The sequence below is a fragment of the Amaranthus tricolor genome, chromosome 9, assembly GCF_026212465.1.
Source record: "Amaranthus tricolor cultivar Red isolate AtriRed21 chromosome 9, ASM2621246v1, whole genome shotgun sequence".
Taxonomy (NCBI): Eukaryota; Viridiplantae; Streptophyta; class Magnoliopsida; order Caryophyllales; family Amaranthaceae; genus Amaranthus; species Amaranthus tricolor.
Genome location: NC_080055.1, coordinates 1413957 through 1430201, shown reverse-complemented (window position 1 = coordinate 1430201; position 16245 = coordinate 1413957). Strand labels below are relative to the sequence as shown.

Below are 16245 nucleotides of genomic sequence, written 5' to 3'. Positions count from 1 at the left end.
ATTATAATCCCACCCATAAATGTGCAGAGCCCCAAAATCCCTTAACAATCCAACCCCAAGCCCTAATCGTGCTACTTTCAACTAATGACCCTCCCTATTTTGAACCACCTTCAACCCACACCATTTTTATCTCCCAAATCAAGCCGCCTAAAGCAACACTAATTAACCTAATAAAATCACCCAATATGCCAAAGAAGAGAGAAAGGGAGCAAGAAGTGGGGGAAGGGAGATTTGCTGAGGTGGGGGATGGGGGTAAGGGTGTGAGTTTCAGTAGTGGTTATGGATATGGGGGGAGGGAGGGTTGGTGGCGATATGATGTGAAGGAGTGGACGGTGGTGATAGAGAGGTGACCAGACAGAGATGGATTGTGGTGATAGAGAGGTGACCAGGCAGAGATGGACGGTGGTGAAGGAGGGGGTGGGTTTTCTTTTTTATTTTACTTTTAATTTTTTGTATTTTTATTTTTATTTGTTTATTTCCTTTATTTTAAAAGAGTTAACCTAGAATTACAAGTTAAATTTTTGAAAGCAAAAACAATTTTAGTTAAGTTATTTAAAAATTGAGATTATTTTTTGTTAATTAATAGATGAAATTATTATAAAAAAAATAAAGACAACATTTGAATTATTATAGATATTTTTTCTTTAGCGATAGAGGGAGTAATACATAATTGACAAATTATCTTTACTTTAAGTGCCATTTACTCCATTTAATAAAATAAATCTCTAGTTGATTTCCTGACATTTTCTCCTCTCCATTTTCCCACAGAGTCTAACCTTACGAGTCGTTCTAAATCTCCTCACTCTCCGGCAATTCGATCTATTCAACTCACCATGACTCAGCGACGCGTCCGATTCGACGCCATAACCACAACCTCCACCTTCCTTCTCTCACTCTTGTGCTCTCTCTTCACGCCAACAATTTCCACCGTTGATTTTACCTCAATCATCGCCAATAATCACCGTCAATCTCTTCTATTGCCTCTCTCTCCTTCCAAAAAAATCCCTAGCACTGAATTTCGACGTCATCTTCAAGCTAAACGCATTCCTCCAACTGCTCGCATGAATCTCTTTGACGATCTTCTTTCTAACGGGTATGCATATTTTTTTGATTTTGTTTCGATTTTTTGAATTTTATTTTACATAATCAATGAATTAAGGTTTAAATTTTTTGTATTTAGGTATTATACAACGAGGCTTTATATAGGAACTCCATCGCAAGAATTTGCGTTGATTGTTGATACAGGAAGTACTGTTACTTATGTTCCTTGCTCTGATTGTGATCAGTGTGGAAATCACCAGGTATTTTTTTTGCAATTTTTTTATATTTTGGATTATTTGTTAAAAATGTTCGTTACTTCGTGATAATTTGAATTTAGTCATTGTTGATTGGAGTATAATAATTACAGTGAATAGCATGAAACACTTGTATTAATTTGTAAATTAATAATTACAGTTGTTAGCAGTTTGTTTGGCTTTAGCCTCATCATTAATCGATAAACGTCTGTACTTTGTTTGGAGAAACGTAATCAAAATAAGATGTAATAGTAATTTGTGTTGCTGGTTGGTGGATCTGGTGAAAGTTTTCTTCATACTACAGTCTATTGGTTTAGTGTTCCACAAGTATGCTTTATATTTCATTGAGAGTTTTAGTCGAACTTTATTGTTTTTGAGAAAACAAATGCACAATGATGCAAGTCAAGTTTTTCTGCTCGTGCAAAGTTTAATAATATGAATGTTGAGTCTTTCTGGTGCTTCTTGGATGAGAATGGACTAAGTGATCGACTTTATTGATCTCTGCTTCATTTGGAGCATGGGTGGTTCTAACCACATTCGGGATGCCCTACTGTTTAGGGTCCCCAAATTAGCTGGGTCGTCTCAGACATTTTAGAAGCACTAAGCGAAAATGAAAATATAGGCCCATTAAAAACGAATTTGTCGCCCATTATTAAAACTAATAAATTATTACACCCTCCTATTCACCATAAGTGTCTTATTTCTTTATTGAGTTAAAGTTACTCTAAATGTCTTATTTTTATTTTAGGTATATTAAATTTACCAATTTACCCTTTCGAAACTTAAACTTTTCACATCTTTACACTTGCTAATCCCACTTAACCTCTTTCAAATTTAAAAATACTACACTTTTTCTTCTTCCCATGTGGTCCTAATTTGACCACCTAAAAAATTAGTGAAAAATCAAATGGGATAGATAGAGTTGAAGAGGAGGGAGTATTTAATTACAAATTCTTAAAATCATAATTTAATTTCAAACTTACCGATTCATCACTTGAAATTAATCATCCAAAAGAACAAATTTTCAATTAAAATTGAATTAAAGAATACAAACTGATTTATAGTCCATTTGACCAAATTTTCAATGTTTTTCACGACAATTTGTTCTTCTTCCCTGCATCGAGTGTTATGCACAATAGTCAATAATATGCAGCTTTAAATTAAGTTTTTAACAATCTTAGTACAATTGAGTCCTCTAGAATCAAAGAATTATATTTTCAAGAATCTTTATTCAAATTCATTCATTAACATATTAATAATACGCTTCTGTCAACCTTCACCATGACCGAAAAACTTCATAGTAGTGACAACTATTTAGTCTATACCAATTGAGAAGATTAAAGAAATTAAATATCACTTGAATTTCACCATTGTACAAAATCAACTTGAAGAAGAGAATGTACCAATTTGAGGAAGAAAGGAATTCAATAAACGCATCCATGATTATAGAAAAGGGATCGAGCCAATAAAATATAAGAAGTTGAGGAGTTATTTTTGGGACTTATGGTGTCTGTTCTAGGGGAGCAGGGTTGAAGAAAAGACACGTCATAGGAGAATTCAATCTTTTGCCGGCAATTACTACTGTAAAAACCTAATAGTTTCTTTACTCTAAAAATAACACAATATTTTGGGCCCCCAAATAACCGGGGCTGGATCAGCTGCTCATGTGGATCCTGGTAGTGGGCCAGGCCAACAAATTAGTTTTAAGATGCATTTTTGTATAATCAAGTTTTGTTGTTCATAGTTCATACTTAATTTTTCACTTTTAATAGATTCTTTGATTCTGAGATCAACTGTGTCCGTTTCTTGTTATTGATGCTTATGAGCGAATATTCAACGTAAAATATTTCATTTTAGACTGTAATTATACATTTTGGTGTTAATTATTTTATCAGTTGAATTTTCTTTAGTCATTCGTTATATAAATTCCGTATTTCGAAATAAGCTACAAAAAAGTAGGACACCCATAATCTTTGCTCTGCCCTTGATTTGGAGATTCGTCACGGTGGTGAAATTTGAATTTGAGTCGCCGATGAATCTAACAGTAGTGGTTTGTAAAAGAAACTGTTCAGGATTTAAGAGTATATAGCTTTATGAGTTCCACTGCATGTTACATGCTTGGTGTTCTATTTCATATAAGTTCTTGCCATTGGTCATTAAAATGGCATGGGGTTATGAAATGATGTTGTTTCCATTTGATTCATTATGACAAAATGAGCTTCTGTTAAATTGTTGAAAAAGCAAATATATGGATGTTGGGGATACATCTGATTCCTTTCTCATTTAGTTTTACACTGGTTCTTTCTCTTGCTTTTTTAATTTGTTTCATATATAGGACCCAAAGTTCCAACCAGACCTTTCCAGCACATATCATCCTGTCAAATGTAATCCTGATTGTAATTGTGACGCTGAAAATGCTCAATGTATTTATGAGAGACAATATGCTGAAATGAGTTCCAGTAGCGGCGTTCTTGGTGAAGATATCGTTTCATTTGGAAATCAGAGTGAACTTCACCCCCAGCATGCAGTTTTCGGTTGTGAAACTACAGAAACTGGTGATCTGTACAGTCAGCATGCTGATGGTATAATGGGATTGGGTCGGGGTGATCTAAGTATTGTTGACCAGCTTGTTGAGAAAGGGGTCATCAGTGATTCCTTCTCACTTTGTTATGGAGGAATGGATGTTGGTGGGGGTGCTATGATTCTTGGTTCAGTATCAGCCCCCTCTGACATGGTCTTTACCCACTCTGATCCAGACCGCAGGTATGTATTGGAAGGATTGATTATTTATTTGAAATCCTTATCTATTTTCCTTGACATCTGACACATTTACTCTAGTTTCTGGGTGTTAACAGTCCATACTACAATATCGAGCTAAAGGAGTTACATGTTGGTGGAAAGAAGCTGCCAATAGATTCAAAGGTTTTTGATGGAAAACATGGAACTGTTCTGGATAGTGGTACAACATATGCTTATTTACCAGAAGCAGCATTTGTGGCATTTAACCATGCTGTAAGATTTGGTTTCTAAAATATTTCTGTGTTAAACTTTTGGTATTTCTGGTACTAGATATTGCTAAGTTGACCTAAACGGGAAAACAAGTAAATGACTTTCAATGTGTAAATGCACTGTAAACTTTGTTATTATTAATGAATCTTTTCTCATACGGGACAAAATGAGGAGATTCTGTGGTTGTTTTCGCTATCTTTCTGCATAGAATATGTTTAGATTTAGACATGGAACTGAATAAAATTGATATTGTAATACCCCGGGCTAATTTATACCTAAATTGGCGAAGGCGACAGGTGCTACTAAATTTTAAAAATATCATTAATAATACAACACGAAAAAATCCCAAATATGCGAGTAAACATTTTGTCCAAATATAAGGCTCAATGAATACCCTTAATAAATTAAACAAACTCTACAAAACAATACTCCAAAGGTGTTTTGCATCTCAAATGCCAACACAAAAACGTCAAACAAATGGGGTCTTAGAGATATTTGATTCATTGATGATGCTCTAAACTATGTGTTTATATTCCATTTGTTACTTTTGTATCTTATACAAACTGGGTAACCTTGTACTCTTTGTTCTGATCTCCCCTTTTCTTCTATTTTCTTTTGCCATAGATGGCATTTTTAAATATTTGGTTGTTGAGATTCATTTCAAAATTAAGTTTCTATCCTCAATGAGTTAAAGAATAATTAGCATAGATGGAAATTTTAACTATTTGGTTCTTGTAACATCAAATGTTGAGATACATTTCAAAATTAAGTGTCTACTCTTGATGAGCCAAAGATTATAAATCTTTATTTTTGGATCATAGTGGACTATAGTATATTGGGTCATTTAATCATGTGCAATTATTTATTTATGTTCGGATGGTGTTTACTATCAATGGTTAGTCATAAACAATCTCTTTGGTTTTTACAAGGGTAAGATTGCATACGTTCGACCCTCCAAACCCCTAGGTTGCCTCCTAATAACATTGAGGTAATAAAATGTTATGTCCTCCATTACCATATGTTATTACATTTTTCTGGAAATTATGCAAAATAACATTTCTGGATATGCAGATAGGTAATGAGCTCCACGGTCTGAAGCAAATACGTGGACCTGACCCCAATTATAAAGATATTTGCTTTTCTGGTGCTGGAAGGTAGTGTTCAGCATCAATGGTTTGCAGGCTGACTTAATTGCTGATTTTTGTTCGATTCTCTATTATTATTGACATGCTTTTATTGTTCCAACAGCAACATTTCTGAAATTTCAAAATCATTCCCTACAGTTGATATGGTCTTTGAGAATGGTCAAAAGTATTCATTATCACCAGAAAACTATCTATTCAAGGTGATTTTTTTTTCAATTCTCTAATATTATTACATGCTTTGATCTTCTTTTTTTTCCAAAAAATTTGTACAACTCTAAATTCTTTGCAATCTATTACTTCATGATGAATTAGAGGTTTAAATATTACATAGTTGTGCTTCTGATCTAGATTAATATTTTTCTTGCTCACCTCTATTTAATTCTTCATCCAGCATTCAAAGGTACCTGGCGCATATTGTCTTGGAGTTTTCCAGAATGGAGATGCCACAACTCTCTTAGGAGGTACCAAAATGCGCTCGACTAATATCTTATCTTTTGATCGCTGAGTATTCTCTTTTTTTCTTTCTTTTAGTTTGCTTACTTTTAATTTCTTTATTTGTAAAGGATTTTATAGTTCCATTTAACTTCAAAATTTAGGAATTGTTGTCCGTAATACTCTCGTGACATATGACCGTGAACACTCCAAAGTTGGATTTTGGAAGACTAATTGTTCTGAGTTATGGGAGAGACTTCGTGTATCTGACAGTTCACCAGCACCAGCACCAGCACCGGTACCTGAACTCACACACACACCTTTTGGTCCCACTACCACATCATCAATTGGAGAGTTTTTTGCTCCACAACTTTCTCCAGCATCAGCACCTACGGGAATACCAAGTTATTTCATTCCAGGTATATTTACTTAGTTTCCATCTCTATTCTCTTGTGATTTTGAGATTGAAAATTTTTATTTCCTGAAATTGTTTATTTGAATGCCAAGACATCATTCTCTGTTTGGATTACAGAAAATTTTCAGCTGTAACTGGCCTGTGACTAAAAGTACATGCAGCGCCATATTAATTACTAGAAGGTTACTTAACTAAGTGTTTGATAGCTGGATGGTGTCAAGAAGTGGGATATAATATAAACTACAGGGGACTTCTTTCTTTTTCTGATGTTTTCGAAAGAAATTCGTGTGCGCTTCTTGTTTTTGTGAAGATTCAAGCGATATTTTCTATCAAGGGTCAATACATAACAATCTGTTTGTGTCATCTAACTGCACCTCCCTGCATTTCTTTCTCTGAAGTGATGCATTTGGCCTGACCTCGAATAGCTTTTGTTGCTTTTCAAGGTCACCAATATCAAGGAGACCACAAACATTGAAAAGGGGAAGTGGGTTTCTATTTTACGTTCCATTGACATTAGTGACTAAGAATATGCTTTCATATTGGCATGAAAGAAGTTCAATTTGTTTGAGCTAGAGGGTTTCAAGCATAAAAGTAAGAACATGGGCGTAGCCCCATGTCATGACCTCTGGGTTCTGTCCTAGATCACCAGCAAAAAGCAACATAAGTCAACCAAATTGCTCAAGGTGTCGTCACCTTCATTTTATCTTGTTTACTATGTTTGGATAGCAAATTGGGAGATAAAAGAAAGGAAAGAAAAGGAATGAAACGAAGGGAAAGGAAGGGGAGGGATAAGGAGGGACAATGCACCATGTTTGTTTAGAAGGGAAGGGAAGGGAAAAGGAAAAAAGATAAGTGTTTTCCACTTTTCCCTCCAATTCTTTCAATTTAGAAGAGATTAAATTCATAAAAAAATTTGTCTATGCTTGCCCTCCAAACTCCTCCCTTTCAAATCCATCCCCTCCCTTTTTGTTATCAAAAGAAGGGATTTTTTATCCTTCCATATTCGTCCCCTTCCTTTCCCTTTATTTCTCTCTATCGATACAGTGTAAAGATTTTTTGACCTCCATATACAGGTTAAAGGAGAGATATGGGAGGAAATCAAATAGTAAAACATAGAAAACTGACTAATAACTAATTTTTTAAAGTAAGAAAATCAATCTTTTGTTATTAAATTTATTTCTATTCACAATTTATCCTGTGCCAATCAATACCAAGTCACTTTAGGTTGTATTATTCTTATTCCTATACTCGTACCCTATACAAAACCGTTGGGGTACTAATGGTTCCAAGGCCTTTTCGTCACTTATATTCTTATTTGAGAAAAAATATGTTGGTTCTGGGAAAGATATATTTTAATTGATCTGTCTATGTAGCCATGCAATTATTTTTGGAAAAATTGAATCCAATCTTTTTGTAATTTTACCCTTTTGATTAAGCATGAGTATTCCGAACTTTGGGGCGTATTTGCATCTAACATCCAAACTCGTAAACTAACCTACTATTGTTGGTAATTTGAACAAAAAAAGATAATATAAAATACAAAAGAAAAAAAAATACCCATACCTAAATCCACCCCCACCTAACCTCTTTCCCCACTACCGACACCCTTCCCCAACCCCTTGGTTGCGGACATCACTTCAGCCCCCAACACCAACAACACTCCTTCTTTAGCGGCTACCAGCAACACTCCCTGTTATCAACTTCACCTTTCCCCACAACCGTTTTCAACACTCGACATTACCCTTAATTGAACCCACCACCACCCCTCTCGTTCCCTATTACCACCAACCCCCCTCCCTTACTGCCACCAATCACCATTATTTTCTCTCTCTTCTTTATCTTCAACCTAACAACACCACTAATTCATCATCATCACTTTAACAGGCTGTTTGGTGGGGATAACCCGGAGGAGGGATTTGATAGGGGTGGTTGTTCAATGGGGCAGAGTAGAGGTGAGGGTGCTTGGAAAGAGGTGGGGGTTGTGGCTAGTCGGTTCCAACTAAACCCTAATCAAGAACCTATTTTTTATTGGATGCAAACCCCATCTACAGGGTTGGAAAATTTGGACCCACCTGGTCCAAGGTCTAGATCTAGATTTGGTTCCAATTTTTTTTTTTTTTATTTTTGAAAAACTTTAAAAAATATATTATACAATTTTTTTCCATTTATATAAAATTATTTAAGCATTTTCAACTAACAAGGATCTTATAATACTTAATACTAGTTGAGTGACCAAATATATAAAGCTTTTCAACATTTAAGCTCTTAAAACAAAATATTCTTATAGTCTTGATTTTTAAAGTGCAGATTTAACGACCACATTTCAAATTACATAAACGGAAAAAGTTCTAAGTCACGCAATATTCTAGAAATAATAAAGTTCCAAATCAAACAATTAAATACACATAATAGCTAATATATAATTTTTTAAAAAATTAGATGCAAAAGGGTCTATGGGTTGAATTTGGGTCTCAGAAATGTGGATTCGGAACCTAGTTCCTAAGGTCATGGATCCATATTCGACCCAGACTCTTAGGGTTCAAAATAGGTGGATCTAGACCCTTAAATTAAGACGGGTCGGGTCGGGTCTAGACCCTTAGGGGTCCAAAATATCTTGGGAGGGGGGTTGCTGGGTTAGGGGGCTGAGCTTGGGGCCATTGTGGGGAGGTGTTGGGTTTGGGGCCACATTGGGGGAGGGATCTGCTGCTGTTTGCTAGTTGTGGTAGTGGCGAAAATGTGAGGAGTGTTTAGGGTTTATTTTCTTTAATTTTTTATATTATCTGTTTTTATATTTTAATAATTTATCTTTTTTTTTTTTGCAAATTAACGTGCTATTGAGGTTATTGGTAACCCTAGTTCACTCATAGCAAACACACCCCGAAGTTCGGATAATTTATGGTGAATTAGAAGTTGGGAATACTATAGGAAAATCGGTAAAGATGGCATTATTCTCGACAATATTTCCATTATTTTTTAGTGGTGAACTTTATATATTGCATTTATCTATGGTTTTGATTGCCTTTGTAGTCCTATTTTCCCTCAATTAATACATCTTCGACATGTAGTCAAAGGTGTCTGTCACTTGTGTGCACAGTGCATTATTTTTTAGTGGTTAACTTGATGTAAATGCGGTTATGTCACTTATGTGCATAGTGCATTATTCTGTGGTACCAGACAGTCATGATCCATTACGAAAAAATTCTTTTTCGTTTATAGTTGTATATAATGTCTGCTGAGATTTCTATTTCTTTGACAACATTCTCAGGAGTGATAAAAGTTGGATTTATAACAATTGATATGTCTTTGAGCATCAAGGACTTAGACTTGAAGTCTCATGTATCAGAGCTCTTGGGCCTCATTGCTCAAGAGCTGGGACTCAATACTTCACAGGTAAGTTAATTTTTACCAATATACGATGTTATAGAAGGAGCGAAGATTTTCTGTTCTACTCTTCAAGAAAATCTTCTCTCAGGTTATTAAACATCTTTGAGTTTTCAGTCACGAGGTAGCACAATTTTCAACTCGTGCTTTCATACTGGGAGTACAAGATGATTTTTTAGAATGCAAATAGAATCTTGTATTTTCAACTCAATCAATTAGGCAAATCACAGATCTTTTCGTTTCTTCAGGTTCAATTGCTAAATTTAACTTCCTCTGGAAATGGTTCCATGATAACATTGCGTATCTGTCCTGAAAGCACTGCCAAGTATATTGCAAATTCGACTGCGATGGTCAGTTGTCCATGATGAAGTTTTTTTAATAGCGATGGAAGCCTTAACATACATTTCTTCTGTTAAATCGATCTTTAACTTTATTACTCTTTATGCAGCATATAATTTCCCATTTAGCAGAACATCAAGTTCAACTTCCAGACACCTTTGGCAGTTATAAGTTGGTTAGTTGGAAGGTGGAGCCCCCTGTAAAACGGTAAAATCACTCTCTTAGTTTTCAGAACCTCCTCTGATTTGATGGTTTTGTGTTCCCTGTATGTATTCGTCTCTGTACACTCAATATCCAGTTTGTATGTATGTAGTATGTACCTATATCTGCACTCTACACCAATAAATTTGAACTATGCGATACACTATCATCACTACCACTTGAATTTGCATTCTGTAATATACGTAGTTATCCACTTGTTTTTCCTGTGATTTTTTAGCTGTGAAGTATTTCTGGGTGTCGATCGTAATATACTTATCTCCATTGTGCGTTGAAGCATTTCATTCACATGATCTAGCTAGTTGAGTACTAAAATGGAAAAAGATTTCCCTATCTTCGGGTTTTGTAGTTGGCCTTTGAGCTCACTGCTAGGAGTTGCAATAATTCTTCTTTCTTCCGCTCAAGTTTGTATATGTAGTTTCTGTCAGATGTTACTTAGACTCATACTCATGCCAGACCACACTGTAGTGTTTAATTATGTCTTGCGCTAGGAATCCGTACTTGTAGTAAAGTGAAGAGTCCGGGCAATAAAGGTTTTTGTGTTAGCCAATAATGTTTATTCTTCTGGAATGGCGCAGGACCTGGTGGCAACAACATTACGTGGTGGTAGTAATGGCGTTTCTTGTTGCATTGATGATTGGGTTATCTGTTTACGGAATTTTGTTCATTCGGAAATGGAGGCAACAAACAACCATAGAGTACAAGCCAGTTGAAAGTGAGACTGTTGTTCTTGAGCAAGAACTCCAGCCATTGTGAACAGAACAAATAATTCAGATAATTCTTCTGCTATTATTCTAACAAGAATTTGCTTTTATCAATATTATTCTTACACAATTAAAAGAAAATACGTTATTTGGCTTAATTTACAAGGGAAGTGTTATTGATTACACAAAATATCTACATAGAATTGTAGACTATTTTGCGAGTCTTAATTTTGTAGATGAATTCTTAGTTTCTTTTACTGGTAATGAAATCTTTAGTCTCCAACTTGCAAAACTTTGATTGCGTTTTGAATTTTGAATTGTGCTTTATATGGTATTTATTTATTTTTAAAACCTGATTTGAAATAGTAAATTAGTTTAAGTTTTTCAACCTTGCTCACTAAATCTGTTGAAATATCTAAATATAATTTGCTCTAACTTATTTATATATAAAATGTCAATAAGATAAAATTTCAATCAAGAAAGAAAAATCAAAAAATTATAATGGTAGATGTCATTATACAATTTTCAAAAAAAAGTTTCATGTTGCTTTTTACGTTGAAATGTTTTTTATAATATATGGTTTAGATTTCTTTCTCATTCTAGAAAAATTTAGTTGAGCAAGTTCAAAATTAATTGGATTTGATTTCAATGTTAGGTGCATATTGAATCTTCGAATCTGTTTTAAACACATTTAGTTTTTTAAATTGCTTTTGGAATGTTGGTAATCTTTCTCTTATAAACATCCAAACGTGTATATTTAATTTAACAAAATACCCTTTCAAGCAACTAGCTTATCTAGCTATCTAAAGAGTCACAACTAAAAAAGTCTAAGTCATTTGCCTAAAAGAACCTATTTAAATGAAAAAAATGAGAAGCCGGAAGTAGAAGTACTACTAAATCATGTTTGAAACGTGTTTAAAAAGAGTTAGATTCTCAATTCTGCTCTTGCTTCTGCCCTCTTCCCCAGGTTCTTTATTCAGTCTTCGTTTTATGTTTTGTTGTACATCTCTTTTTAATATATCTCCTTAGATTATGTGTTTTATGTCTGGATTGAATTTGGGGAGGAAATCTTCAATGCAATATGAAGATGTAAACCAACATTCAAATCCACGCAATGTAATAGCCAACAATCCCCAAACACAATTAAACAATGACTTATCTTCACACAAACAGGACAAATGTAACTGGATAGTTCTTGAATTGAAAGACTAGGAGTTTTGATCCTCCAAGGCCAACAATTCCCTTAATACAACAAAGGACTACTCTCAGTTGCAAAAGGTGATGATCTTGCACTACTCAAGATCGTTGAATGTTCATGCACACTCAAGGAGAAAACTAAGGAATGAATCCAATGAATATTATTTTCTGAAATATCAAAGTTGAATGTTTATAAGGCTAAGGACATCTATATATAGACGTGAGGGACGAGGGAGATACAATGAGGATGCTAATGACACGCCAAACTAATATTAACGGTCATAAAGGAACACGTGCACAACATGTGCCCATTAAAAACATAAAAGACAAAATAAGTACAACATTCTGAAATCCTGACAGAAAGTTACTGACCAAGCTACCTTCCACTAACTTTCTTGTGCACTTTCAAAGGTAAATGATGGCCACTAAGAGTCCTGGAAGCAAGCTCCTAGTGTTGAGATTCCATTTCTACCCTTGGTGGTCCCATAGGTTAGACGATGCGTTCAGGCCAAGACTCACAAGGTGTGCTGGTCAACAGATTCCATAATCCTTATTCTGTTTTGTTTCGCACCAGTGCTGACTGGGTGACCTTCATCCTTTCATCTTGAGGTCTTCTAATGATTGATAGGAGGAACCTTGGACCATGGTAGGAAGATCCAAGTGTGAAGATTCCAAATCTACTCTTAAAGTCCCCTAAGGAGTCTAGGCTCGTTCTAGCACAAGTCCTCAAAGTCAGCTGGTTAGTGGAAGTCATCAGTTGTGCTCTATTCTGTTCTGAGCTAGTTGTTGACTGGCTGACTTTCACCATTGATTTCCATGGGTTGTTAATAATGTATAGTAATGTCCTTGGTATATTTTTTTTTATAAGAATAAGAATGAAAAATTGTTTCGGCAAAAGTTTTGTTTCTGCTAAGAAACTATCAAATTTGAGATTACAAGTATGGAAAACCTGTGTGTTTAAGTATGAATGCCGATCTGACTGCTAGAAATTGAATACCTTTAACCACAAATAAAGACTATTTCGGGGATTGATTTTTCGGAAAATCTCTCCGACGCTTAAGCCAGACCGGAAAAGGTAATTGGATGGGATAAGTATAATGATAGATTGTTTGGACATGTATCGGTGTTAGAGAATAGAATTACATAACTTGATATTGTAGATGGAAGAAGTATTTATAGCAATCAGTTGTAGGATTGTGGAGGTAGTTACCTAATTAATGGTAATTCATGGTGGTCATGCTTGTGGAAGTGGGAGTAGTGGGCTGCATCGAGCATGTTCAACATGTTCGACCAGACAAGATCCCGAAAAATTAGGCGTCTCAATATTAAATCATTTGGTATAAGTTAAGGGCTTAAAGATACAAAGTTGTTAGAATAATATCATAATTTTTTAAATTGTACAGGACTTTATAAAAATTGTCAATTTTTGCTCCGCCCCTGAACTGGGCTATTATTTAGGAGTAATAAGTATTGGGTAGTTATTGGAAGTAGTAGTTTATAAACACTATATAAGGCTTAATAGGATGGGCCTTTAGAAGAAGTATGATGTGCGGAAGAATAAAATATACAGGTTCTCTCTTGAGAGACCGTCTTTTCTAAAGACGGCTCTCAAGAGCCCAACCCACTTTCCATATTTAGTAAATATTTGTAAGAAAAAAAAACTGTTTTCATTCTTCACACGCGCGTGTTGGTTTTTTTTGGAATATGAAAAGTCTAATAATTAACTGTCTATTCCCCATGCAAAATAAAGTATCGATTAGTAAGATATTAGATTTTCATCTCCCTTCAACTATCAACATACCCTCCTCCTTCTACAACCTGAAAGATTGTCTAACAATATAAGAAATGATTCTTGAATTCGAACGTACCTATGCGAATGAATCTCTCCTGCAAAATGAGAATAATGTCATGAAACGTATGTAATTATAAGAATTTCATTCTAACTAATGATTATAAATATAAATGTAATATCCTGGTTTTTATTTTTAAGCTTCATCAATGGAGGATACAATGGCATATAACGATGAAGAGAACAACAATTTTGAAGAAGACAGTGCTATTGAACGTACAAGTAATCATAGACATTTGAAAATATGCAAATAATAATTGGACTTACATCTATGAACATTTGCTCATATGTTGATATATACAATTGGAGAAGATAAGGAGGTATATGAAGGGACTAGCAACACCATCTATTTATATGAAGGTAATAAATTAACTATGTACTATATTATATTTGTTGTTATATATAATATTTCTGGGGTTATAACATAATATATTTGAGGTTATAATATAATATCTTTGGTGTTATAATGTAATATAATTAAGGTTATAATATAATATATTTGAGGTTATAGCATAATATATTTGGCGATATAATATAATATGTCTGGGATTATAACATAATATGTATGGTGTTATAATATAATATGTTTGGGCATATAACAATATAAATTTAAAATTATAACATAAGATATTTGGTATTATTACAACAAATATTTGGATTTGTAAGAACATTATTTGGGTTTCTAAGAACAGTATTTTGGTTTATAACATGTTTTTGAGGTTATAACAGAATATATTTGAAGATATGCTCATATATATTTGGCCTTGTAACATAATATAACTGGAGTTAAAACATAATATGTTACAATATATAGTTGGGGTTATAATATGCAATATTTCGTATTTTGTACAGGCGAACAAAATGAAAAATAGAGATTATTGATACAGTGCCGAAAATGCAAAACTGACCTATCAAAGGTCGATATTTTTGATTCTCTCGAAAGAATTGCAGTTCCAAGCATAGAAGCCCTCGAACAGTTGTACCATTCACATGCCGAGTAACAGGTTTTAGTATAAAAAAATGAACCCAAAGAACAAGAAAAAATATTGTCGTAGAGAAGTACTTAGTATGTTCATGTGAAGGGAAGACACACCATGTAGATCCTTTGAGTGGCGTTGTCTAAGTCTGGAACCTCAAGAGCCAAAGAAAAGGTATGGTTTTCTTTTGATTAATAATAGAGTTTCTAACATATTTTAGAGTTCTAATCAGTAGCTTAAACTTTTGATTGAGTTGGTTGTTTGACAATTGTTGGGTACGAAAAGCGTTCGTGTTGCGTACACACTTCTAACCTAAAGGGCTCTTGTGTGTGAGCGTGTTAGAGTATATAACTTATTTCGATGCTCTAACCAACAATTTAGAACTTTTGGTTGAGTTGTTTGCATTCTCATTTTAAGTAGAATATTTAGCGTTAGATTTGTATTGCATCCACATTTGTAGTCTCATGTGAGAGAACAATAGAGTATATAACATAATTTTAAGTTCTTCATAGTGGCAGAATCTTGGATTATCTATTCTTCTGTCCCATTAAATTTTACTATATTTCTTCCTAAAAGATCTCATACGGAGAAACAAAATGTTGAGAATTCAATGAGACAAAGAGTGTAATTTAATATTCATAATTTATTGTTTATCAAGATGTTGATTTTCATTTCTTTCTTTTCATGCATTTTTGCAGGGTACTAATAAGTTACTTCAGTATTTGAGAAACATTCAACAAGCAGCATATAATGCAAAGAGAGGGAATGTTTACACTTTGAACAATAATTGTCATCTTTTTTGTGGTAACACTTCTGTCTTATAATTTGCTTGTGCTAAGATTTGTTCATATGGAGCTATTCTTGTGAGATACTGTCTCTCGATGAAATGACGTTAAAAGAGCCCATCAGTTTATATGTTAATAATTGTACTACTTGGGCTATTTAACTCACGTATTGAGAACGTCTCTTGATGAGACCTTCTCACACTGGAATGTGTAAAATGTAATTAGTTGAGGGATAAATTTTGTTTTTCTGAAATGGTGATTAACAAAAGAAAAAAACTTACTGGTACAAGGCCGTCTCATTTATTATTGGGCATCAGTCCGAAAAATAAAAAAGCCCTCTAAAAATTAAGGCGTATATATAATACAATACCTTTTTGTTTTATATTGTTGATATTTTAACTATTTCATAAAAAAGCCCTAATAACTCATACTCCTACATAGCAGAAAATATAATTAAACCCAAATTATATTCAAGTTAATATCAACCTGATATGTGAA

The 16245-nt window shown here is 34.1% G+C and overlaps 1 protein-coding gene across 1 annotated transcript; it reads left to right on the top strand.

Moving 5' to 3' along the window:
• Nucleotides 1-721: 721 nt before the first annotated feature.
• LOC130823810 (aspartic proteinase 36-like) lies at nt 722-11249 on the top strand. Its single transcript, XM_057688597.1, has 12 exons — nt 722-1093; nt 1181-1301; nt 3631-4058; nt 4151-4307; nt 5376-5458; nt 5553-5649; nt 5841-5910; nt 6046-6300; nt 9562-9686; nt 9926-10027; nt 10126-10223; nt 10814-11249. The coding sequence occupies exons 1-12, from the start codon at nt 834-836 to the stop codon at nt 10989-10991; spliced, it is 1974 nt and encodes a 657-aa protein (XP_057544580.1). The 5' UTR covers nt 722-833; the 3' UTR covers nt 10992-11249.
• Nucleotides 11250-16245: the final 4996 nt, after the last annotated feature.

Bases quoted from the DNA above. Each gene is read 5' to 3' on its own strand.
- LOC130823810 (XM_057688597.1), top strand. From the start codon at position 834: ATGACTCAGCGACGCGTCCGATTCGACGCCATAACCACAACCTCCACC. The intron at 4,059-4,150 runs GTATGTATTGGA...GGGTGTTAACAG, and splicing joins CACTCTGATCCAGACCGCAG to TCCATACTACAATATCGAGC. The intron at 10,028-10,125 runs GTCAGTTGTCCA...CTCTTTATGCAG, and splicing joins TTGCAAATTCGACTGCGATG to CATATAATTTCCCATTTAGC.